This window comes from Sander vitreus, chromosome 9, assembly GCF_031162955.1.
Source record: "Sander vitreus isolate 19-12246 chromosome 9, sanVit1, whole genome shotgun sequence".
NCBI lineage: Eukaryota > Metazoa > Chordata > Actinopteri > Perciformes > Percidae > Sander > Sander vitreus.
The window spans coordinates 12,059,255-12,083,828 of record NC_135863.1 but is presented as its reverse complement, the minus strand read 5'-3'; the positions used below and the strand labels follow the sequence as shown (position 1 = coordinate 12,083,828).

The 24,574-nt window shown below is 40.7% G+C and overlaps 1 protein-coding gene across 4 annotated transcripts; it reads right to left on the bottom strand.

Moving 5' to 3' along the window:
• Window positions 1-1,262: 1,262 nt before the first annotated feature.
• LOC144523292 (GRAM domain-containing protein 2B) lies at window positions 1,263-19,569 on the bottom strand. Of its 4 annotated transcripts, none has more exons than XM_078258760.1 (13): window positions 19,394-19,569; window positions 8,506-8,682; window positions 7,398-7,458; window positions 7,164-7,236; window positions 6,966-7,069; window positions 6,744-6,842; window positions 6,455-6,526; window positions 6,054-6,122; window positions 5,781-5,877; window positions 5,343-5,432; window positions 4,850-4,955; window positions 4,175-4,282; window positions 1,263-3,615 (listed from the first exon to the last, which is right to left on the bottom strand). In XM_078258760.1, exons 1-13 carry the CDS (start codon window positions 19,483-19,485, stop codon window positions 3,600-3,602), a joined length of 1,164 nt encoding a protein of 387 aa, XP_078114886.1. In that variant the 5' UTR covers window positions 19,486-19,569; the 3' UTR covers window positions 1,263-3,599. The 4 variants fall into 4 exon arrangements, with proteins under 4 accessions (XP_078114886.1, XP_078114887.1, XP_078114888.1 ...); XM_078258761.1 differs by having other exon boundaries at window positions 8,506-8,679; XM_078258762.1 differs by lacking the exon at window positions 19,394-19,569 and adding an exon at window positions 9,555-9,893.
• Between the last annotated feature and the right edge of the window lie 5,005 nt (window positions 19,570-24,574).

Genomic DNA, 24,574 nt, shown 5'->3' with positions numbered 1-24,574 from the left:
CTAGCTGACTGGTTTTTAAAAACTGGTTACCAGTTGGCTTTGGAACAAACACTCAATCTTAAGCCCAATACACAGCTCAGGAGCAGCACATTTAACAGGTGATGAAGTTGTTAGTCCCTCAGGGAATAAAGAAGTATATGTTTACAATAAAAAATAGAACATATAGGGCAATATCGTAAGTCACAGGCAACTCGACTTCAGATTGCTTGAAGATGTAGATGTCTTCAGCTCAGAACTGAAAAATCTTTTTGCATTAGAGGAAAAATGTCTAAGAAAGCTACAGCTAGTACAGTTAAATTTGACTTTGCAATTCCAAAATATCATAGTAAGATATATACCACGTAAGAACGATAAAATATCAAAACGCAATAGTTACAATTATAAGTATAAACAGTAGATTCAGTTGAGTTTTAATGCTCCAAAACAGTAAGATGTTTCTGTCAAACCATGGATAATCTGCACTTCACAGCAATTTAATTTTTTGTCAAAATTTATAGATCTTATTTTATTGAATATAAACATTTTAAATTACTGTTTGTACATGTATAACACAAACTAGGTGTGGAATGCAAATGTGCTATTTGTTTTGTGAATGTTCACTTGTTTCTAATTTACATGTGCCATTCCTAAAAAAACATAACTTGATCAAGTTCATTTCTTGTGTAGGAACAGCAACAGCAAATACACAAAACATTTACTTTGCAACATTTTATTTATTTTTTAACAATAGCAAAGTCATCTCACAGAGACTACTTTAAATTACACAGAATGCAAATAGGACCATAGTAGAATTAAGGACATTAACAACCGATACAAAATTATTTACATTTTGAATAGTGCAAAAACCACACAAACTGCCCTCATCATTGAGATTCTTGCATTGTGAGTCCATTCAAGGACAGTGGATGTGTGTGCTGCCCCCTGGTGGGAGATTAGGAGAACTGACAGTACTGTATAGGACATGCTGACAATAACCTTTGCTGAATATAAGAATACGACTCTCTTCAAAACAGGATGTAGCAAAAGTAAACCCCATTGTTACACCTCGTCAAGAACAGCTTCGACAACAAGAGTGATGTTAAAGGAACACGCCGACTTATTGGGACTTATTCACAGTAACCCCCAGAGTTAGACAAGTCGATACATACCCTTCTCATCTCCGTGCGTGTTGTAACTCTGTCTGACGGCCCCAGCGCTAGCTTAGCCTAGCACAGATCCTGGAGGTAACCGGTTCCAACTAGCCTACTGCTCCGAATAAGAAATAACGCCATGTTCCTGTTTACATGTTGTGATTTGTATAGTCACAGGCTGTACAAATAACAAGGTCACTATGCTTTTACTATCTAGTAATTGTTGACTCTATTACTGCAACTCTTAGCGAACTCCAAGCGAACTCTCTGCTCCTCACCACAAGGCTTCAGGTGCTGCTAGCAAATCACTCCGCCCAAGTAGCAGAAGTAGCAGTGCTTCGCCTTTCTGAGAATATATTTCCCAGTTTGTATACGGTTAGAAGACGGCTGTGTCTCATATGACCTCGTTATTTGTACACGCTGTGACTATACATATCACAACATGCAAATAGGAACATGTTGGTGTTATTTTGTCACTTATTGGGAGCAGTAGGCTAGTTGGAACTGGTTACCTCAAGGATCTGTGCTAGGCTTAGCTAGCGGTGGGTGCGTCAGACAGCGTTACAACACGCACGGAGATGGGAATGGTATGTATCGACTTGTCTAACTCTGGGGGTTACTGTGAATAAGTCGGCGTGTTCCTTTAAGTCATTGAGATGTGGCATGGATATGTATTGTTAGGTTAGTTTAAAAAGTGTCATGGGGGAGTAAGCATTCTGAATACAGTCAAGTAGTAAAGTCAAGTGAATCTCAATGAAAAGTAGTGTTCTTTCTCAAATGGACATTTGAGAAATCATCAAAGCCAACATGTACAAAACATGAACCCCATCACTAGCACGAGACTTTGAAATGACAAAGTAAAAGACAAACCATGTGGCAGGTAGTGCCCACCACCCCTGAGTGAAAACAATTTGTTTTTGTTTGTTTTTTTTAAAAAAAAGGTCTTAGCACCGTCAGATACCACAAAATGCCAGCTTTGACATTTCTTCTCAGTCCCGATTGTGACAGGCACAACACTTTTTTTTTAAAGTGCGCTCGCTCGATTGAGCTGCTCCTTTCACTCAAATCTTTTTGTTTTGCTTTTTTTCCCATACACAGTTTCTTACCCACAGACACCAAGCTCCATTTAAAAACGGCACACAAAGATAAATTACATTTTGCCATGCATAATAATTTGTTGCATATTGAAATTTCGTCTTGGGACCACTTGTTTTTGCTGTTGAAAACGAGGGAACTTATAGCAAGCGTGGCTGCAAATTCTCTTCAGGTGAAAAGAGTGAGAACGCATATACAGTATCAGTCAGGAGTGTCGATATCGACACATTCATGAACATTAGAAATACATTATTGGTGCTACTTGAAATAACCTGAAAATTTGAGAAATGTCACTTGGTCTTCAAGAGGCCGGTCAGAGAAAGAAAGAGGTTCGTACTTGTAACAACGTGGTCAGACTGGTAGACAGTACATCAGGCATCTGAAAGTGACTCTTGAAGACCAATGCAGAAAAGTCATACACAACAACATATCGATGCCTCCAAGACAACCTCCTCGTGTCCTATTGTATCACATATTTGTGCATTGATGATGCATTCATCCACAGTAGAGACTGCAGGGGAAATAACCTCTGAACATTGATCAATGGGGTTAAATCGCGCCAAAGACGAGGAAAGTAATACTGCAATCATTGCTGATTGGCGAAAGAGAGAAAGGCTAAGACCATCAGGAGAGTATCACGCCTCCATGGGCTGATCTGATGTTGAGGTTTCAGCTTCATCATTTCAACCCACACCGGATTAGAAAGATGAGAACCAGTCGGAGAGCAGTACCCGACAGAATTTAAGGACAAAGACAGATTTGTAAATTCTGCTGTTGGATGGGTAAATAAGAGATAGAAAGTCATTTTAAAATCCTCCCCGTGCACCCATGCTATAAAGACGTGCACTGTGTGTATCTTTGGTTATGCATAGCACTACGTCTCTGGTGTTGAGGTGCAATAACAAGCACTACAGCAGGCTAATGCTGATTGGTATAGCCCTGTTCAGACCGCATGCTCAGGGAGAGGAGTCTGTGTGAAGGACGATGGATAACGTGACTTCACAGATGTTTTACGGTTTCTGTCAGGCCAGTGCCCATCAACCTGGCCAGCGGGGAACATTGCTAAGTTGGAGCCGTTTGGCTTTGGTTTCAACGACACGCTGCAACCAGGCAGGGTGTGTATGGATTTTGGTTTGGCTGTGTGACTAAATCGTGGCATGTCCATTTGTCTACTAGGAGGAAGTATAGCCCTTCAAGTTAACAAGTTGCCTCTAAAATTGCACAGGTTGGCCATTTTTCCTCTAGCCGACAGCACAGGCCATGTTGGGAGCACAGTCTTGAGTACATTCAATTTCCCCAGCTGCATTCTGCTGGAAGAGGTTGAAGTAATCCTCCAATCATGAGTCAACCAATCTCTCCTTCAGTCACTGAGTGTTATGTGTCTTCGTACCTATGGAAAGACAAGAGGGAACCAGTTGAGTGGCATATTAAAAAGCAAACTAAGAACACTTACACTTACCTGCTTGGCAACAAGGCTATGTCCATTACAGGAATTAATTTAACCTGTTTCCTTGAAAGATAACACAATAATATAATACCAGAGTAAAAGGGAATATGTAGATATATTCTGCAACATTCCCAATTCCTAAGCCTCAATACAGTCTTGAGGTGAACAGGATAGGTTTATCTTTTTTAGAGCCTTGTGAAACTAAGATTAGTTTGTCATGGGGAATAAAGAATTATTAAAGAAAGAAGTCAGTCTTCTGTTTTTTTACTTGTATCTTAGTAAGTACACAACACTGACCACCAAGTGGCAGTAATGTGTACTGATTGAGGACCATCTGGGCACAAATAAGGCTGAATTTACTGAATTTGTCTTTAATGGCTCAGTGTAGTTGTGAGGCAGAACTGCTGGACTGGGTAAATATAAACTGCTGGCTTCAACTTTTCCATCTCTTTTGCAGCCAACCTATAAGGTGGGTGTTTATATTAAGAGAAAGACTTCTTACCCGCTCTGTAAAGTGAACTCAGACAGCGCCCCTAGAGATGTCAGCTGTTCCTCCAGGGCCACGATACGTAAGCCAATGTAGCCAGAAGACAACAGCAGCAGCACCACCCTGTAACAGACAAAAAAAAATGAGTCACATGTATTGCCTTTTTCATGCTTACGTATTCACCGTGATAAAGGTCAATGATTACGGCTGATAGCAGGTACATAGAGAACTAACAACAGCTCAACACTTGGTTAATGCCTATATTTTTTTATAGTCCTTTCAGAAGGCATCAAGGACTGCATGTCACACTTGCATATCTATTAACTGCACGGTCAATAAAACATTACCTTTTGCAACACTGGAGGACTACTTGTACGTAAGCAGGCAGAGAAAAAAAAAAAGGGTCTCAGCCTTAATGGGTTACAATATAGTTTAAGGGACTGCTCTACATTTCTTATGCTAGTGATCAAAAACGTATTTTTTTTTTGTCAAGCTTGGATTTTCTAATACGTAATGAGACGACAAGATCACCGAGTTAGTTACTACTGCGGCAGGTTTCTGAAACTCCTCAGCCTCTCTTTTAAGGGCCGTGACTTTAGCACATAGGAAAGGCATTGGATTTGAGGATAAAGGGAGGCAAAGATAGAGAGCAGAAGATAGAACATATTATAGAGAGGAAGTGCTACTCACAAAATCAAGTAAATAAAGAGTAGAGTGTTGAGGGTGTTGGCCTCTCTCTGAACCAGCAGGGATTTGGCCTTTTCTGTTACGTTCCAAACCCACGATCCACCTGAACCTGGAAAATGAAAAGTAAACATAGCATGATTATCAATGCTGGTAGGATGTAATTTACGTATGTACAGTATGTACATTACATGCAGATTACAGCCATGACTGCAGAGAGCGAGATGCACAATGAAGCTAGGAGCAAACAGAGAAATTATCTCAATATCATGAAAACCCTTATGATTAGAAAGGATGCCCGCATCTGCCGTCTATCTGGGAATTAAAAAAAGCCATTTTTTTTTTAATTGCAGGCCCCTAAAGTGCCTAAATTGACGATTAGTTGTCTACTCTACCAGCAACTTTGATAAGTAAACCAACCAACCAACCACAGTCAAGAGGTTAGCTGAGAGTTTAGGATTTAGCTGGTAACTAATTGCAATCTGTATGCGTGTCTCACCTGATACTGACAGCTCCTCAAACGATGAGCTGTCACTCTGCTGCATGTTTAGGTTCCTGAAAGCTGGGACATTCCCATTAGGCACTGCCTCTGAAGAAGGGAGAGAGAGATGGGAGAAAAGAAATAAATGTTAGCCTGCTATTAGACCTTGGACTTTGCATATCTACTGGCTTGAACAGACATGAGAACGAGAGATAACGGCACCAAAACAAACGTCAACAGCTACGCATGGCTGATATAAGCTGTCATATAAGGATTAGCATTACCGTCAACTTTCCAAAGAAATTCTTGCAGACACTTTAATACACCATGGGTTACTTAGAAATATTGTTTAGAGTTCTCTATCATGCAAGGTGATTCTAGGTAAAAGGTAACAGTTGTTACATTAACAACTAGGTTTGCCGTTTTGCACGTAAACATAATTTAAAGGACTCTAACCTCTGTGTGGTCTGTGCAGAGGCTGGTCCTGTAAAGATTGTGACGCGGAGCCATCAAATTGGTCCAAGCTGTTGTCCAGACTGGACTGGCTGGAGTTCTGTTGAGATACGAGAGCAAGGAACACCATCACAAACTGGTCTATCCTATAATTCAACCATATCCACAATGTTGTACTTACAGGGACATTATGTACTACTCTAAAAATGTTACCTTTGAGCCCTGTGACAATAACGTGAGACTACATGTTTGCAATATTGAGAAAAGGTCTCTTACCTCAAGTTTGCTCTTATCGAAGCTGTTCTCAGCCGAGGAGAAGATAGGGCTACTGTTTGTGCTGCCATCCTGTAACAGAGAGAAATGTTTTGATTTTTAGATGCATTAAAACTTGTATTTTTGAAAAGTAACTTATCATGAAGTTAGTTCTGGCGAATGGATTTGATAGTCTGCATGCTCGGACTTGCATTTAGTCAAAATATAAATAAATTGTTTAGAGATGTGCAACAAGGTTATAACAGCAGAGTTGCTGCCCTCTTTCCACTGTAAAACTAAATACATTTCCAGAACTCCATTTTCTGAGCAAATGTACCGTTTTCCTTCAATTTTCTTTAATCACATTTACCATTGCAGAACTTCTAAAGGTCTTAAAACTCTAACATTTGACCTGAGCCACTCACCTCTAGCTGAGGAGATACTGAACGCAGCAGCTGATAACATGATTCTCTGTTCCGCAGCGATACAAACAGGTACTGAACAATGAGAGGGAATTAAAAAAAAAATATTAGCCATCTGCCAAACCTGCACCATAAAATATTCATTATAGGTCATTGATTAGATTACATCTAAAGCTTCCATTTGACTTTAAACATCTCTAGTTGTAGACTAGATCTCTAGTTGTAATAGACTGTATGGCCATCACAAGTGTTTACTAAGATGCCTGTGTGGGGCTGTAGGTGAGAAACTGACCTTGTCTCCTTCTGTGGTGCGAATCGACAAGGCGTTGGGTACCAGTAAAGCTGTGTTCTGCTTCTTCACTATGTGGATGCAGGAAACGGGAATAACTAACTGCAAGAGGACACAGCCACAAACAGAAAAGGTTAGGAAAAGTGGAACAATGTGGTGAAAAACCAATCACAAAAAGAAATCGATCATTTACATATGTATAGCCAGGGCAGAGCTACAGCCTACCTTAGTGTCCTTGAGCAGAACTGAGGAGTAGAAACAGGCATTGGTGTCAGTGATGTACAGTCGACCATGGTAGGGCACTTCCTTCTGCAGGGCACAGATGTATGCTGGGAGAGGAAAGGAAGACAAACGCCTTTAGTTTTATGTGGATCATTAATTTTGTCATTTATTCTCCCTTTCCTTTTTTGTTTGTTTACTTACCATGTATCAAGTCTTCACTCTCAGAAATTTCTGGAAACAACTTGTGGAATGTCTTGTTGTGCTTTATGAAACTCTAAAAGAGAGAAAACAATTTAAGCAAAAATCCAGACACTTCAGCAGAGCAGCTTTCACCCAACAACATCATGGTGCACTAAAAGTACCACAAAGGTCTGCACTACCTGAAGTATGATAATCTACTTTTACAAATGTTTAAATGAAAAGATGTGGACTTACACTTTGTGTGCCAGTGCCCTCCGTCCTCTCGAAGCCTCTGCTGTCATCAAACGTCTGCGACCTGCAGAGAAAAAGAACTGTCAATTTGAAAAGGAAGTCTATGACTTCAGCAGGTTTATGTGAGAAGATACAGACAGACTCCACGACTTGCCTATAGCTCCATGCCGAATGAATATTTGATGACAAAATAATTTAGTGTAAAAAGGATTAGTTCCACGTTTGTTTTGTAAATACAGTACGTTTTATCCGACTATGGTGGCAGGGCAGTGGGGGCTCGAAACAGCAACGGCAAAGTAAGGCAGTGTTCACCATGCCCTCTCGGAAAATACTAGTATTTTTAACAGGCTTTAACTTTCTCTTGACTGAACTTTGGTTAGTGTTTATGTTCCTCAATCCAAAATGATGTTGAAAGTGGCTGGGTAAACACATTGTCACGTAGGCAGCAGTTGGGGATGAATATCACTCTTCTTACCAACACAAATCTAGCTGAAAATTTGAATCATGTGAGAAGACAGTCAGTGTACAAAGCTGTGCAGTCATGAGTGTGTCACGACTGAACACAAGCTGAGTTAGGTCTTGTGATACATGTTGAGAATAGCCTCCACTCCACTCATCCCTGTCGTTTGCATTTCAAGACGGAGAAATAGTATTTTCCTCACATCTGATAAGACTTGATAAGAGTCTGCGAGGTTTATCACTAACATTTCAGTTTTTAGATTTCATTTTTTTATTTTTAAATTGGAAATACACGTGAAAGTAAGACCTCCTGTTGGCTGAATGTAGATCTGTGTTTTCATAAGTGGTTCATCATGGATCTATGAATACAAAAACGTTGGCACTCAAAAAGAAGTAATAAAGAACATCATTTATCTCTGAGTGCAAGAGTTTTTTGTTTTCTTCGATCTTTGTCACTGTCTTGTCTAAGATTTAGAGTTCTGCAGGCTACTTCATGAATCTGAAAAACATTTAGCACCGTCTGTGTGTGCTTGTAAAGGATTATATTCAAAAACATTTAAGAGCTGTAAGGCTTTATTTTTTTGATCATTTGAGTCAGATTTTTTTGTTGTTGCATTTTGTATAATTCCCACTCTTTTCCCATCAGTCCTACCTGATGGCTACTTGTCTGGTGATGGTTTTGTGCTGTTGCTGGATGTCGAGCTGGGACGCCTCCATGCTCAGGTCTTTCCTGCTCTTCACCTTCTTGATGCTGCCATTGCTTGAGCTGCTCCTGCTTTTCTTCACTTTGGCTGGCAGCCCGCCACCACTGCTCTCTACTGGGTAACTGCTGGACATGGGGAGGAGGGGGGAGAAGATTTAGAAACATGCAATATATTGTTTTACAATCATTTTCATGTGCACATACACTGGGCATGGGGAATTTCTCTAAGAAGACTTACAGCAAGGACATTACAAAACAAACAGCACGATTACACCCACTGATAAAACTTTACTTCTGTGGAAAACATACTTTCAAAAATAGTACATGACTCTACCACAGCTAAAAACATGAACACAGATGAAGACTGAAATGATGAGAACACATTAAAATAAGACAGAAGGAAGTCAGTGTAGGAAATAGACACCAGCCACCATCTAAATGAACCTAGATCTATGACTGTCAAAGATGCCTGTAACAATCTCCTGTACTCTCTAGAATGTTATCATCTAGCACCAAAGAACAGTCATTAAGCCGGTCTTAATAACTTAAATAACTCCATTTCTACTCTAATTAAAAGCCTATGCAGACAATGGGCTTATCTGTATGGTGTCGGGAAAGATTACACACTTCCAAATCACAAAGTTGTATTGATATACGTTGCGTCAACGCTCTGGAGGTGCACCTCCTGGCTGCTGTACAAGCTGATCAACGTAGGCTCATGCTCCAAAACTGACAAGGCAAATATGCCATTTCAATAAACTGTTAAAAAAAAAAAAAAAAAAAAAAAGCCTGTAGGTTGCAGGACTTACTATAGCCAATGTACTCTTTAAAAGGCCATGGCCTGTCCTTGACCAGGAACTAACAAGCCACAAATTCATAGATAGATTGAAAGAGAGTTTGCTGAAATCTAATGACACAATCTAAACCTGTAAATCATATTAACAATGACGATACAGGACTAATATGAGACAAAAGACAAACAACAAAGACCACCTTACCTGGTCAATTTAAATCGCTTTGATGAACGAAAACTCATATACCCACCGACAGTAGGCATTTCCTTTTCCTATAGAAAAAAATCCCAAGTCAAAACGCTTTGTTATCTATAAGCTATGCTTACTGGCCTCACGCCATCAAAGCTGAAAACTTTTAAAATAAGACACCGAGATAATAAAAACGGCCAAAAAGATTTGTGTAGTTCTCTCTGTTTTAAATATGTGATCCAAGGTGAATTGTTGTCCTAGTTAAGTCAAAAGGTTTCCTTTGCCACATCCTGCCAGAAGAAAAAAAAAACCTCTTGCTGTATTGCAGTGTGAATGTGCCTGTACGAGGAAGCAACTTTGTGATGAGAATGGTGTGACACTCCGTAGTGGGTGATGTCAAACTCAGCCACTCCCCCAGAGCCATGCGCACGCACACGCACACACACACACACACTTAAGAAAACAAGGAAAATCCACTGACAAACATTATCCAACATCAAAATCTAGTCTTGTTGGTATTTGTTCTGGTGCGGCAAAGCACGGCAGAGACTTTATAAAAAAGGCTTGGTGTGTTATTAAAAGAGTAAAATATTTGTGAGGTGCTCAGACTGGCCCGATCTAGGAGTGGTATATTATCCTTCTCACCTCAGGCAGTGAATCATACCAAGGAGATAGCAGAACACCACAACACAACCTCAAGTCTTCCTTAAAACACACTCAAGGTGTTAAGAAGTTCAAAAGAAATCATTTGAAAAAAGTGACACAGGCTCAACAACTGGCAGCATAATAAAAAAATAGGCTACTTAAAAGTGCATAGGCCGTTTCACTGCCTAAATCCTGCACATTATAAAAATAATAATTATTATTATTTTTTTTTAAATCAGTCTGGGTTGATGAGGAGTTTGTGCTACTCTCTTTTATCCCATCAGTTATCCCTGAACAATGTATGTACCGCATCAACTGATTGAGTGGAGAAGGTCAAAGAGAAAGAGAAAAGCTGAGTGGGTGGCATCTTCACACTTCAGGTGGATGCCAAACCTGTAACTGAACTTCTGGTTATGAAATTGCAACCAGCAACACTTCCTTATATCAGTACAAAAAGAGCTTTAAAAAAAAAAAATATACAGTGATTTCCTGCTTGTGTAGTTGAATCTATTTACATTCTTAAGTGTCATGAAAGCTTATGCCTGTTAGTTATTAATCATGTTAAGTAAAGTCCTATAAAATACTTATGACTATAACTTATAATATATATATATATATATATATATATATATATATATATATATATATATATATATATATATATATATATATATATATATATATATACATACATACATACATACATACATACACACACACATATATACACACACACTTTACTTGGATTAGGGTGGCAGCAAAATGTGTTTGCAGCTGCTACCGTGGTCCTGCTCGACGCCCTGCACGGCTACTATTATTTCTAGTGATAGATACTATTATCTTTATGGTTACCATAATTGCCACTGTTCATCATACCTGCTATACTTATTATGAATCATATTTCTCTTTATCTGTATCAGTGTCTCTGTGTCCCAACCGGCAGCGGCAGATGGCCCCCCACCAACAGTCAGAGTCTGTCCGAGGTTTCTGCCTGTAAAAGGGGAGTTTTTTCTCGCCACTGTCCCACCAAATGCTTGCTCTTGGTGGGGAATTGTTGGGTCTTTGTAAATTGTAGAGTAGGTCTAGACCTACTCTATCTGTAAAGTGTTATAATTTGACACTATAAATAAAACTGAATGAATTATAGAATATCAAGGCAATACCAGATCAGCTTAGTAAACTTTGGGGCAAGTAAGCTACTATGGCTGGTGCTTAGATAAAAAGGCAACACACTGTGAGAACTATTTTATAATGAGTGCTGAACTGCTGACCAGGTGGTCAACCGTTGACTGTGTTCAAATATGCTCACCTGAAACCATTTAAAGTGGCAGGGCAATATAGGCGGTATTTAAAGACTATTGACTGTTTGAATTTCTCAACCACTTCCTCTCTTTACTCAGGACTAACCCTAACCATTAACAGGGTCACATTGAAGCGGCTTCCTGTAACACTCAGGCAGCCGCCAGGACTCGTCAGTTCTTTCAGATGGATGCGCTTTATATTTAAGAAGCACTCGGCCTCAGGTTAAGGGTTGCAATGTTTCTACAGATTCTGGAATTTTAATTGAATTTCTTGGTAATATTGTTACCAAGAAATATATTGCACTACTCTGACGACCGACCCTCCGACTATGATCATCTGTACCCTCATAACCATGCAGTTTGTGTCAAAACACACACAGACAGTCTGGCAGTCAGCCACTCAATAATACTGTGTATGTTTATTGCAGAGGTTCCAAGAAACTGTCATATACAATATAATGAGCTAAGATCCAATAGTGAAACGAAAAGGAAAGTCAGCCTTATAATAGCCTATAAAAGTGTTCAAGGCCACAGCCATTAAAGGTGAACAGGTGTGTGACAATAACCATTGTAATAACCAAAAGGTTAACGCATGGAGAAAAACCTTTTTACAAAATTAGCTATGCAATGCATAGTTCATATTTACAAAGCTTGAGGCAGCCTGCCTGAATTGGGTGTGTTATGGCCAGACAGAGGCCTTGACCTCTGACCTACGTACTTGTTGGAACACTGCGCCGTACCACCTGACCTGACACAATCAATGTTAGGCATAGTTGTACCGCCACGCCTGACATTTCAAAGCAAGCATAGGCAAATCAAATTCTCACGAGGTAATAGGGGCATATTTATCTGGACTTGCTTCAGAGTGGTGGTGGTGGTGGTGGGGGGGGGGGGGGGGAGGGGGAATTACAGAACAAACAGCAACCACACATGAGACATGTTCTGTGAAATAGAAGATTACTGACAAACACATTGATCAATTTCTTTATCTGCATTTGTTCTGGTATCATGATAAGCCGCTTTCCGACCAAGTAGTTACAGGAATGTAGTTATAGGAAAAGTCCACTTCTAAGCAGATCTACCAACTACTCTTCCCCCAAAACCGTTTTTTCCATTCGCACTGGCCAAGTGGCCATAGGCACTATAGGAGGGCGGATAAGGAAGTGACGCAAGCACGGCAACAGTCTTTATAGCGTTAAAATCAGAAAACAAATACACCAAAAAAAGTATGAACTAAATACTAAATCTAATGTATAGAGCATATTTGTCATAATTTAAAACAAGTCTCCCAAAGAGAAACGGGTATCTCTCTCTCCCCCGCCTCTGCCTGCTGCGCTGCGGACGTGTGTGTGACGGTCGGCCAGCGAGGTGGAGTTTAACTCTGAAAAGACTCTTATGATGGACATGTGTTGTGATATTTAAACAAACGAACCGTCAACGGCGAAATAAAAGCCACCGATTTACGAGAGCGGTCTGGGAGACCTCCAGCTTACAGCGGGGTCTCTGAGCAAGACTGGCCGAGGGATGAGCTAGCGGCCCGGGCAGGCGCCTGCTGGCTGTCGCCTCATTTCATGGAGCTTCTCAACTCCGAAAACGTTGAAGCAAATTGTCAATTCGCCATCAATTTTAGCAAGACTGCCTATATTCGAAATCGAAAAAGTTCATTTCTCGCCTAAAACGTTGTCAGAAGAGAATTTAGTGATGAATGGGATGGCGAAAATTGTTAAAATTGTCCCGTTGTTGGTCTGTCTGTACCGGAAACCCGACGCTCGTTGACCTAGGTTCCTATGCTGAAAAGAGAACAGCGAAAAGACCCTGCCCTGAAGTAGGAGCTTAAAGAGTTACAGGAACTGCGGCCAGAGGAACTTAAAAATCCCCAAATTGGTCCAGTCGGGAACACGAGAAAAAAAAGGGTTCTAGGAATTTTATGTTCTAGGAACTGAAAAAAATCCCTCCGGTCGGAAAGCGGCTTTAGAGACCAGATAAATCACTTTATCACAGAGGCAAACTGGATGTTGATCACAATTTATTTATTTTTTTTCGTATTTGAAGCACTGATATGAGACTGATGACCACATGACAGAAGTCCAACAAAACTATTTTTCCAAAGTTTTCCCACAGTGGGAATAAAAACACGTAGCCAGCCTTTGGCTAGGTTTTCTCCCTATTTTAAAACAAACAATAAGCCTACATTTCCTCAATGTTGCTTAAGTTAGCCCTTCCTTATCTGAGACGGGTTGAGAAGTACTGGCTGAGATCAGAAATTGGATACGCGTGCTCGCCTTACCTTCCCAGATCCTCAAAGCAGTGAGAGTCGGCCACAGCACCCTGCTGGTTCAACAAGCCTTTCCCTCTCTCCATAACCAACCGACTTCACCCTCCACGTTTTCCACGATCTCTAAAAGCTTGTAGCCACCACTGGTCCAGGCAGCCAAATGAGTATGGCGGCTGTATCTTTTGCACTTAGACCCTGAGCACTGAGCCAAAACATAAGGGTGTAAAGGTCTGTTTTACTGCATGTTTTAGAGCACCAAAGATCAGTGAAGAGGACGTGAAGATAGTGCCAGAAACACAAAGCAGGAAAGTAAAAAAGAAAGAGGGGGTGAAAAGAGTAACAAAAAAGACTGGTTGGGGTTCAAGCCTGAAATGCCCTCCCAAGCTTTGTCCTTTCTCAGTCTAGATGTAATGGAAAACAGCTACAACAGTAGGGGGTAGACGGTGGAAATGTGGGGGTGAGAGAAACAGTGCTAGGTTATTCTCCGTTTAGAAGGCCAAACAACTAAATTCAATAGCCTGTTTTCAATGACAACAAGAAGATGGCTTTAAAAGCAGCCAGTGCAATGTGCATGACAATAGCTAGCACATACTCTTTGTGGATGATGTAAATGGAGCCATCACACACAAGACTATTTGTGTTTGACTGCAGGGAAAATGGGAGAAAAGCAAAGAATAATTTATAATGAAAAGCAGTAGATTAACATAGTACACTCTGTACTGTAAATGTAACAGACCCCGGTTTCATTCACATTACCTCAGCTGAGTGCTGCAGTTCAATAGGCCATTTCTATACCTATTAAATCATTATTCAGGAAACTCGAGATGAAGTCCAATTGCACTCGTGACATCAGTCCAAATTTAGCCACCATATATCACCCCTTACCTCTCCCGTCTCCCCAACACCTGCCATGTTTTCACCGTACAACTCTCGTCGTCGAGCTGCAGGATGAATGCGGTTATAAATACATTTTGCCATAATCAAAATGGCACAGGTTTGTTCCTTGCTACAGCCGTGTGGCCTCTCAGAGTTCTTGAGCCTGAAACTGAAACCCCAACTTGCTCACCAACAGACTACACATTTGTCCTGTGTCCCAACAACTTCAACTCAATGTTGGATTGCAGGCTATGAGATGTCAGAGGTTTAATGGGCCACTGTGTTATCCTTTAACTCTGCTATCCCCGATTGCATAAAGTTACTTCCTAAATCTCTGCAGAAATACAAACAGTCCAGTCCACAACATATAGCTTACACCAGTGCTTCCCAAAGTGGGGTCCGGGGACCACCAAGGGTCCTTAAGGGTGTTCCAGGGGGTCCCCAGCAAAAAAAAGGGAATCATTCATTTTCACTATAGTTTTATCAATAACTTACACAATGACATAATGTATGACTATTTTGGTCATGCTCTCCATTTTATCTACAGGTAAGACTGCACAGTGCTTGTGAGGGGGTGCAAGGGCACTTCTCATGATATTCATCTATAAACTTCTGAATTGCACAAATTAAAATGCATGTGCACAAGGCTGACACTGGCCCTCTTATGGTATAAAACAGGGCAGGATATGCCTCTTTCTATTCATTGATCATAGCTCTTTAATATTTAAAATAAATAAATAATAATAATCACCAGCAAGTTATATATTAAATCTACACTGGACTGTTTAAATTCACTGGAAACTAGTTTGGACTGACATGGCGACCGATTTCTCCAGCCGACAAAATAATTCTTCTGGGTATAGAATTATGATGCTTTGACTTGCTGTCCCGAGACGAGACATATGATCCCAGGAGTCCTGCTGCAGACGTCAGCTCTCTAGTGCTAGTGCCCTTTACACAAAATTGCTTCCGTATATGCCTATGTCAAAGTTTTCCCACAGGCAACATTACTGCTCCAACAACATGAGCCCTAGGTTTAAATGTGAGGCGGACACAACTTTTACATCCATGTAATCTCCATGAGATCAGAGAATTTGCAAAACCAGATAGCGTGAGAGCACCATCTCCTGGAGAGCCGTGGATCATTTTTGTCATGTCATGAACAGCCGATTCCCCAACATCCAATCAAAACCATCAAAATCCCCCCCCCCCCCCAAAAAAAAAAAAAAAAAAAACAAAACAGCTGTGCTTCATTGAGCCCAATGGGATCATTAATATATTTAAAGTTTTTTTGCAACCATGCACACACACCTGAGAGTCCTAATCTGTGATAACCTAGTTTAGTTTTGTGTTGTTATTTTACCTACTTTAAAAATCAGAAAGTGACAAATAATTGCCAAAATGCATACATGCCTACATGCACAGACACGTGCATGTGTGTGAGCTTCAATAGAGCAGTCAGGAAGGGTAAGGAAGCGAGCCAGTGGTCATAGCAAAATAACATGCCGTCTGTGGCGCCCGGCCAGACCTCAGCTGCTGGAAAACGGTGTGTGCATGTGTGTCAAATGGAATAGAGCGAGTCTGTGTACATGTGTTACAGAACAACTGTGTGTGAGTGGGAAGTCATGCGGCCTTGCGCATGCAGCATCACCCGCCACTTCCTCTGTGTTAACTGGACACAGAGACAGAGAGGGTCTTTCTTCAAGGCGACTCAAGAGTACTTTCAGCTACCAGGCATGTGAGCTGGGGGGTGGGGATGGTGTGGTGTGGTGGTGGCTGGAAAGTCCTGCCGGACTTTGAAATTGTTAATAGTAGCCCCCTCTACTGTATCCAAGGGGGGGCTTGGATTTAATCTACAGTAGAATTTTGTTGATCTCGGGTTGCCCAGGTAAATAATCATATCCAAAACTCACTCTCACTCAGAAGAGTGGATTGCATTTTTCTTTATTTGGCTGTTTTTCCTACAGATACTCCAACCTTCAATGAGCAGCTTACCTTGACACAGTGATGCCAAGGATGTATACCTACTTTCCAAAGTACTGGGTTTATCTTGAAAGTAAGTTACGATTTAAAAAAAAAAGCAGAACACCCAGCTTTTAGATAAGCTTGATGTCTGAAATTAGTCCGACGTATGGCAACTTGGCTACTTTAGGTGGAATTCACCAGGCTACTGTGAGTACCAAAAGGTGAAACAGTTAAGAAGAATATAGCCTTTCTTGGCTCTGTGACACGTGGTCATTAGAACTTTCCTGACAGAGGGAACACACAACTTCAACTGTGACCAGCTGGTTAGCACGCAACCCCTCATTGAGCGATAAACAGTCCTGCAGATGTGGTTTTCATCCTCTAACTTGGGGTTTTCCTCTACGCCTGCAGCTCATCTCATAATTTAGACCTACACAGCATTCACTGCCCACAGCGGCGGCAAGGAAGCTCTGTCCTGGGAGCATCTTCCTGGAGCCAACAGAACGCCTGCAAAGCAGCCCCACCCAGCCTATTCCAGGCTCCTCTGTCTAAACAAGCTTTGCAGCAATGTTCTTCCCTATTGAAACAAGGCCATTCATATTTTGCCACTGTGTGCATTGCAAACCTGTATGCAGCGACTTACAACGAGCTGGCAAGTAGGTGTTTAGTGTTAAAGCATGTGATGTACTCATTTCCTACCGTCAACTACTACTCACGTTTAACTTTAACACTTTTTTTGTTGCCATTTTCACCTTCATAAAAAGGAACATTTAAGAACAAACTGACGAGAACATAGAGCAGAATAAATGACTATAGATGGATACTGCATTTACATGATAAGATCCTTGGCTCACTGAGGCCTAGTCTACAGTATATCCCTGACGTTCCACTTCCGGGATTGTTCCGTTGCCGCTGGAAAATCTGCCCGGATTTCACTCATTTAGACCGGATATCTATTGCCTTGGGCTTCCTTTGTGTTGGCATTTTAAACTCTGGTTGATTTATGAGGACTATAGTTAACCTTTTCTCAGATCTCTGCAGGGTAAATCCAGACAGCTAGCTAGACTATCTGTCCAATCTACAATTTCTGTTGCATGCCTAAAACAACTTTTAAACGTACACGTGTTCCACCAAAACAAGTTCCTTCCGAGCCTATTTTGCATCGACACCGCTGCTTTTCTCCGGTGCTTAGCACCGCCTGAGACGATTGTGATTGGTTTAAAGAAATGCCAATAAACCAAAGCACGTTTTGCTCCCATCCCCGAATGCTATGTGGAGTAGCCAGACCCTCCTCCAGCACGCTTTGGAGGAGGGTCTGGCAAAGCGAGACTAACTGAGGCCTGACATAACACACATTTACATGTGTATGCGTGTTGTGGGAACAGATAATCAACCCACATACCATACTGCAGACACATCATAGCTATGCTGATAAGCAGCAGGCCAAGACTGATTGGGAGGGCTCTTGTACTCCATCAAATGGCTATCTATGGGGAGGAAAGTGAAAGGCCAAGCTCAGAGGATGAGGTGTACTAACAGTGAGATACAGGGAGAATTTGCATAACACCATGTACCATATTTCGTGGGAACACATAAGACTTGCTAGTCCCATGTGTGACAAGCATGTGTGTGTGTCTTTCCCTGGGGATGACACAATATATGTGTGGATGTTTAAAAGAGTGTATGAGTGAATGTGGTTGTGCACAAATGTGCCTCTGCCAGGCTGGTCTGCTGAGGATCTCAATAGGGCTGGATCATCCATGACAGAAGGACAAAAAAGTGATGCCAATCACATCCATATACATTCTGAGCAGGAGGCACAGGCGGGATTAAGAACCAACCAGATCTGGACTAGTATCCCTTTATGGCACTCAACCATATGCAATGCTGTTTATTTACACTGTCTAGAATAGATTAGCCAGGTATGAGACACAAACAACACATGCATAACACCACTTTACAGTGCTAATATGGTCCAATCATTGTGTTCTTGGAAATAGCCCAATGAGAAAGGACACAAATGAAACCCCTTGCATTGTGTCTGTACAAACACTTAAAAAAAGGCCAAACATTAAACTAAACCCATGAAAATACGTCCAAGATAAATGGCCACCATTATGCTAACACGTATTTGCATTTTACCACTAAAAAGCATTTTATGTAGTATTATCCAAGTTTGTCTTTAAGCATTATACATATATAAACGATGGTCAGGTGTTTAGGTCACCAACAGTTCAAACATAGCTAGGCCAACAACGTAACGTATAGCGTATGCTTAAACACAGTGTAGATTCTCCATTTGTGCTAATTTGGAGAATTTGTGTTACATTTGTGTTAACGTTACATTAAATATTGCAAATATAGGCTACTCGCAACAGCCACCGTCTAAAACTACCAAGTGTATTTTAACTCAGAAGCCAACAATTACTGTTTGTTTCACGTTACGGTTTAATATCAGTGCCAGTGAGTGTAATTGATTGTAACGTTAGCAAAAGAATGTACATGCCAATACATATTCAGTCAGGCGTGTTGCTAACCTGCTAGCATTATCTAACGTTACTCATTGACTGAAAGACGTATTCTCCCCTTACATAGGTTTCAGTTCAAATCAATTCTACAAACAAATTTCCTGTTGTGTGTTAAACAGCACCATAACATCAGATAAAACAATCCAATCTTATCGGACAGGTTGTCATCATCAAATAAATGCTAACGTTAACCGTTAGCATCCACCCTGTTGATGTTGCTTACCGTTAGATAGCGTTTCAGCTCGCCACATTCACTCCGCTTACCTTTCTTTCATGAAATGCTTGATTCTGACGATGGCCTTCTCGTCGATCTTCCTGAGGAAAGTTTTCAACCTGTCTCTCTTGTTTTCAAGCATTCTTCCCTCAGCCAGTGGTCGACGTTCCACGCCAGATTCCACCGTTCTTGTTTGGCTTCGGCTTTTTTTTACCCTCACTCCATCCACGGCTGATTATGGTAATGACCCTATATCGGACCAAGTCGGCTGACCAATCAGCGTCGGATATGATTTGTGAAAAAACAGTCATGTCAGCCCGGTTCTCCAATCAGAACGGAGTAGATGGCTTTCACCGACCGCCCATTACCTTATATGGTAGTCGGGTTGTCCCTTTCTTGAGACCTATGTAAGGCCTGTGTTATAATTGTGCTGGTGGTCTGGTCCTTTAAATAAATGATTTGCATGTAGTTTTAAACATCTCACGTTTGAACCACTTGGGGAATACACATTGTGATTTAACAATAGTGTTTATTGTTCAGCATATCAGCATAGTGTGATCATTTATCACACTATGCTAATAGTGTGATCATTTATCACACTATGCTAAATCTTAAAGATAACTACTGGTACACCAGGGTGGGGTTGTTTTATATTATTACCATAATATTAATAATAGTAACATAAAACAGCACACATGTTTATCTGAATAAGGTATACTGCTGTTTATTTTTGAAATTACATAATTACATTTATGCTTTTAAACTAGAACAAATAGTGGTATTCCTTTGAAAGCACAGAACTGAGTAGTAAAAGCTGGCAGCAGCCATAAAGTTCAAAAGTGAAATGACTCTTATCTCATGAATTATAATGAGCCAGGAAACAAATGAGCATTTATCCCTGTTCTTATGAAGGGAAGTGGAGGCTAGTGACTCAGAAGGCTAGTCAATTGCTCAGTTGGTGGCTTTTATTGTAATGCCACAGCATGAAACACTTAATTTCGGCCAAGCATTGTGCATGCAGCTAGTGAAGGGCCAAGTCGCTAACTTCCCCCTTAAGGCTGATTTATACTTCTGCGTAAAATCTACGCCGTTGCTACGTACGTATAGGTACGTGAAGACACAAACCTACGCCAGACCCTACGCCATAGCCTGACGTGCACCTCTCAAAAAATGTAACTGCACGTCGCAGCGTGAGAGACACTTTGTGTCTCTCACTATGACTCTAGAGTCTGGGCTCGCTCCAAAGCTAATCACAGTCACTCTCTCATTTCTCCATCGCTCTACCACACACTCCCACACACACACACACACACACACACATGCCAGCTCGACGCACACACCAGCTCACAAATAAACATCAGGCCACTTACGTAGGCTACGACGAAAGCTCTGCATGGAGCCTCCACAGAACCATAAAACAGCCTTTACTGGAGAAAAAGGCAGCGACAAATGGCAAAGTCTTACCCTTACTGTACAATCAGTAGACCAAGGCCATAAGGCCAAAGCTAAATCATCAGCTAAGTCACATTGTAGTCACATTGGATGACTGTGTGTTACTTGTGACTACCTTGTGTGTTAAAAAAAATGGAATATGCTCCAGAGGGATGGTGTATTGAGACCTGAGACAATCTTTTTATTATGTTATAAGATTGGGTTTGTGCTTGCTGTTATCAATTATTTAAAGTGTCCTTGAACAAGTTGTGTGAGGGTTTTCTGTAGCTGACCCTGAACTTTGACCTCCATGTAAAGAGGGCTCCACTAATAAAAAATACAAAACATAGATCATGGCGGAAGGAGAAGGAGGTCCTGTTTTTACAATTCGTATTACTGAAATTCAATTGAAGATTTACAAGTTCTTATATTGTCTGACAATGTTTTACAGCCCTGGCTATCAAGTTCCTCCAATGTTAACTGAATATTCATGTTTTTTAACATGGATATTTTAGGAATGGCATTGTTGGCGAGTGACTATACATATAAGTCACTTTCAATAATTGTCCCAGATTTCCTCTTGATGTCATTGATACATGATCACATCATGACAAATCAATGGGTTTGTATTGAAACACAATTCACTCTGAATACAGCACAACTTTCTCAAGTACAAAGTATTTTACCACTCCATTGATGGAGACCTTGACCATATGTAAAAAAGAAAACCAGTCATTATTAGGTGGCAGCTTAGAGAAATTCACATAGATCTTAGCAAAGTCCTTGTTTTCTGACCAGGCAGCTGAGGCACCAACACGCCACCAGAAACAGAAGAGGCAGTGTATTGTCACATGCAGTAAACACACCACCCAACCACCTACCCACCCACCCACTCACGTAATCTGGCCTTTACCAGCCAGCCCACGGTCTTCCCTCCTGTCTCCCCTGCCAGGAAACAAATCAGATAGAGGAAATCACGCTTCATAAGGAAGTATGTGATGCAATAAGGGGGTGTACATGCAACATAGGCAACAAAAGGCCTTTCTGTGTTGATTCATCACTGTGAAAGCTGGATAGATAATTGGGGAACTACGCAAGTACCACTCACAAAAGCCCCAGCATCACGGTGTGTCAATTGGTTCGATGTAATTTGTTTGGGAAAATATGCACAAAGTATGCACAATATCACAACCTTGAGGCCCTTTCCCGTAGAAAGGCACTGTGTGTCAGTAAGATGTGAAATTGACGTAAAATCCACATTCAGCACAGTAGACCGTCACTGCTGAATGAAAACAAGTATAAAAAAACAGAATAAAAGAAACATGTTTATTCATCACTGTAAATGCCTTTAGTCCTATAAGACCACACATTTGGCTAATATTAACTGTCTGAGTCATGAAGCCTGATGTAGTCAATATTTGTAAATGACACACCATCTGTTCGGAGCCAATGAGCTGAGAGACACATAAGAAAGGCATATATAAAATATGCTTTTGCAAACAGAAGAAATATTTGTGCAGCTTTCATTCACTGGCTTATATTACTTTCTTATATAATACATAACCATTGCAGAGAAAGGAAGCTTCGACTGGCTGCTGTTATGAATCTTGCAGGTTTCATTATTGTTTGCATGTAAAGTTGTTGAGCTGTTAATATAAAGTTTAGACTTTATCTTGCAGTTATCTACAAAATTTGCTAACAAAGCATCAGGGGCTGCTTGCAAATAAGGAAAAAAGAAGTGGATACCTTTTGAAAAGTATTGGAATCAAAGTGAAATCAAATATTTCAGAAAATGCAGAAAACGACTTTCATTGAGCTAAATTAACGTTTTGACTTGATTTGTTTGTCAGTGATCAATGAAGGCGTTTATGTTAAGGAGGGACAAAGTCCTTCTAAATGATGATGATAGCTAATTTCTAACAAAATATTTTTCCTGCCAGTTGCACATCTGGGAAGCCAGGCATCTGTTTGCTTTAGAAAATGTAGATAGAGGTCATCAGCATGTATGTCTCTGCAAGAAGAGAAAGTGAGATGTCCTTTGCTTAGGACTGCCTATTATCTATTGCAAAAGGAATGGTTTGTCAGTGAGATGCTTATTATCAGCTGCTGATGTAAACACTCTGACCTTGGGAGGCTGAAAACACCTTGGCCTGGAAAAACGAGGCTATGACGCACAGGCAGCTGCAGCTATGCACGATACAGCACAGGTGTGTAGGAATGCTTGTGAAGCAGTAAAACAAAGTGCATCACATTACCCTTACAGTACAATGATGGAATACAAATGTTTGGCTAAATATAACATGGTATACACACAAAAAAAAACAGTAAAGCATTATGTCATGGCAGCATACAATGCCAAATAAATATTAAAGACTTTTAGCTTCAGACATTTAAACTATTCAACTATTTGCCCATTTCAAAACTTTGTTGATACATACCATACATACTAAAAATAATCTTTGCCTGAAGGGAATTACACAGGAATCACAATGCAGGCGACACAATCCCACAAATTCCACATTTTGTGGAATTTTCAGATATGATAGAGAGATAGATAGCTTTTTGTGTCCTGGCATGACAGCATCATTAGTTTGCACAAGTGATGCATCACATGGGAAAAAGTGTCACAAATAAAATTGTCAAGGCAAACAGAAACAACCATCATGGCAGAACAAAATAGGAATATGTTAATCATGGATTTTCAGGGTTTAGGTGTTTATCCACTATTCAGAAGAAGAACATATTTCAGTAATTGTCTGTCAAGCTTCAGGTTGGCTGATGAGAGGAAATCCCCTTACCAAGCTAAGTCTTTTATCGGTTTCAATACATCTGTCTCAGATTCAAGCTATAGAGAACATGTGTCTCTCATCATACATTTTAGTACCTTAGCACTATTTCCATTATTTGTCACTTGTATATAACGCATTTTGTTGAGTCAAGATACTCCATCATTTCACAAAATGACAACCCTGAAACTAATTGAGTCCCTTTACAAACAGACACTAAAAACACTAGACCTAAAGGCAAATAGCTATCACCACATAGTAAAAAATACTTACTCTTTATTTAATTTAGATAGTTTCAAACTTTTTGCAGATGCTTGCCTTATCTTTAAGGTTTTACATGGGCTTGCAACTCCTACACTATGTCAGTTCATAATGCAGAAGGATAGTAGTGGCAGGGCAACAAGGGCACGGAATGTGTGAAAATTCTGTGTGGCCACCACGAAAAACAATGCCAATGTAAAGTCAATGAGAAGATGACATAGCATTAGGAGCGACTACAGTAGCGAGTAGTATGAAAGCCCGAAAATCCGCGTAGGGAGGTTGGTTGGGGTGGTGGATGGGTCAAACACAGGACTTTCATCCAGGAGACCGGGCTTTCACCCAGGAGACCGGGCTTTCACCCAGGAGACCGGGGATCGTGTCCCGCTTTTTTTCCTAAACCCAACGGTCCCGTTGTTGTCCCACGTCCTGTTATTGTTTTCCTAAACCCAACTGTTTATTGTTTTCTTAAACCCAACTGTTTCTTGTTTTTCTAAACCCAACCATCCCGTTCTTCTTTTCCTAAACCCAACCGTCCCGTTGTTGTCCCGCATGTCATGGAAATGTAAGCCCACCCACGACCTTTTTCTTAACTTAAGGGGTCGTGTTCATTTCACGGAATTCTTCTGTGGGCCCATCACCGATTTTTTTGCGATTCCGTGAAACTGCCACAGATTTTGAGTTAAGGGGCCATGTTCATTTCCCGAAATTCTGTGAGATCAGGTTGAACTGAAACTTTTTTTAAATTAGCATCTT

Excerpts from the sequence above, each read along its gene's own strand:
- LOC144523292 (XM_078258760.1), bottom strand. The coding sequence starts at position 19,485 with ATGCTTGAAAACAAGAGAGACAGGTTGAAAACTTTCCTCAGGAAGATC. Across the intron at positions 5,433-5,780 it reads TCTGCACAGACCACACAGAG|AGGCAGTGCCTAATGGGAAT; the intron begins GTTAGAGTCCTT and ends TCCCTTCTTCAG. Across the intron at positions 4,283-4,849 it reads CTCTTTATTTACTTGATTTT|GGTGGTGCTGCTGCTGTTGT; the intron begins GTGAGTAGCACT and ends TGTCTGTTACAG.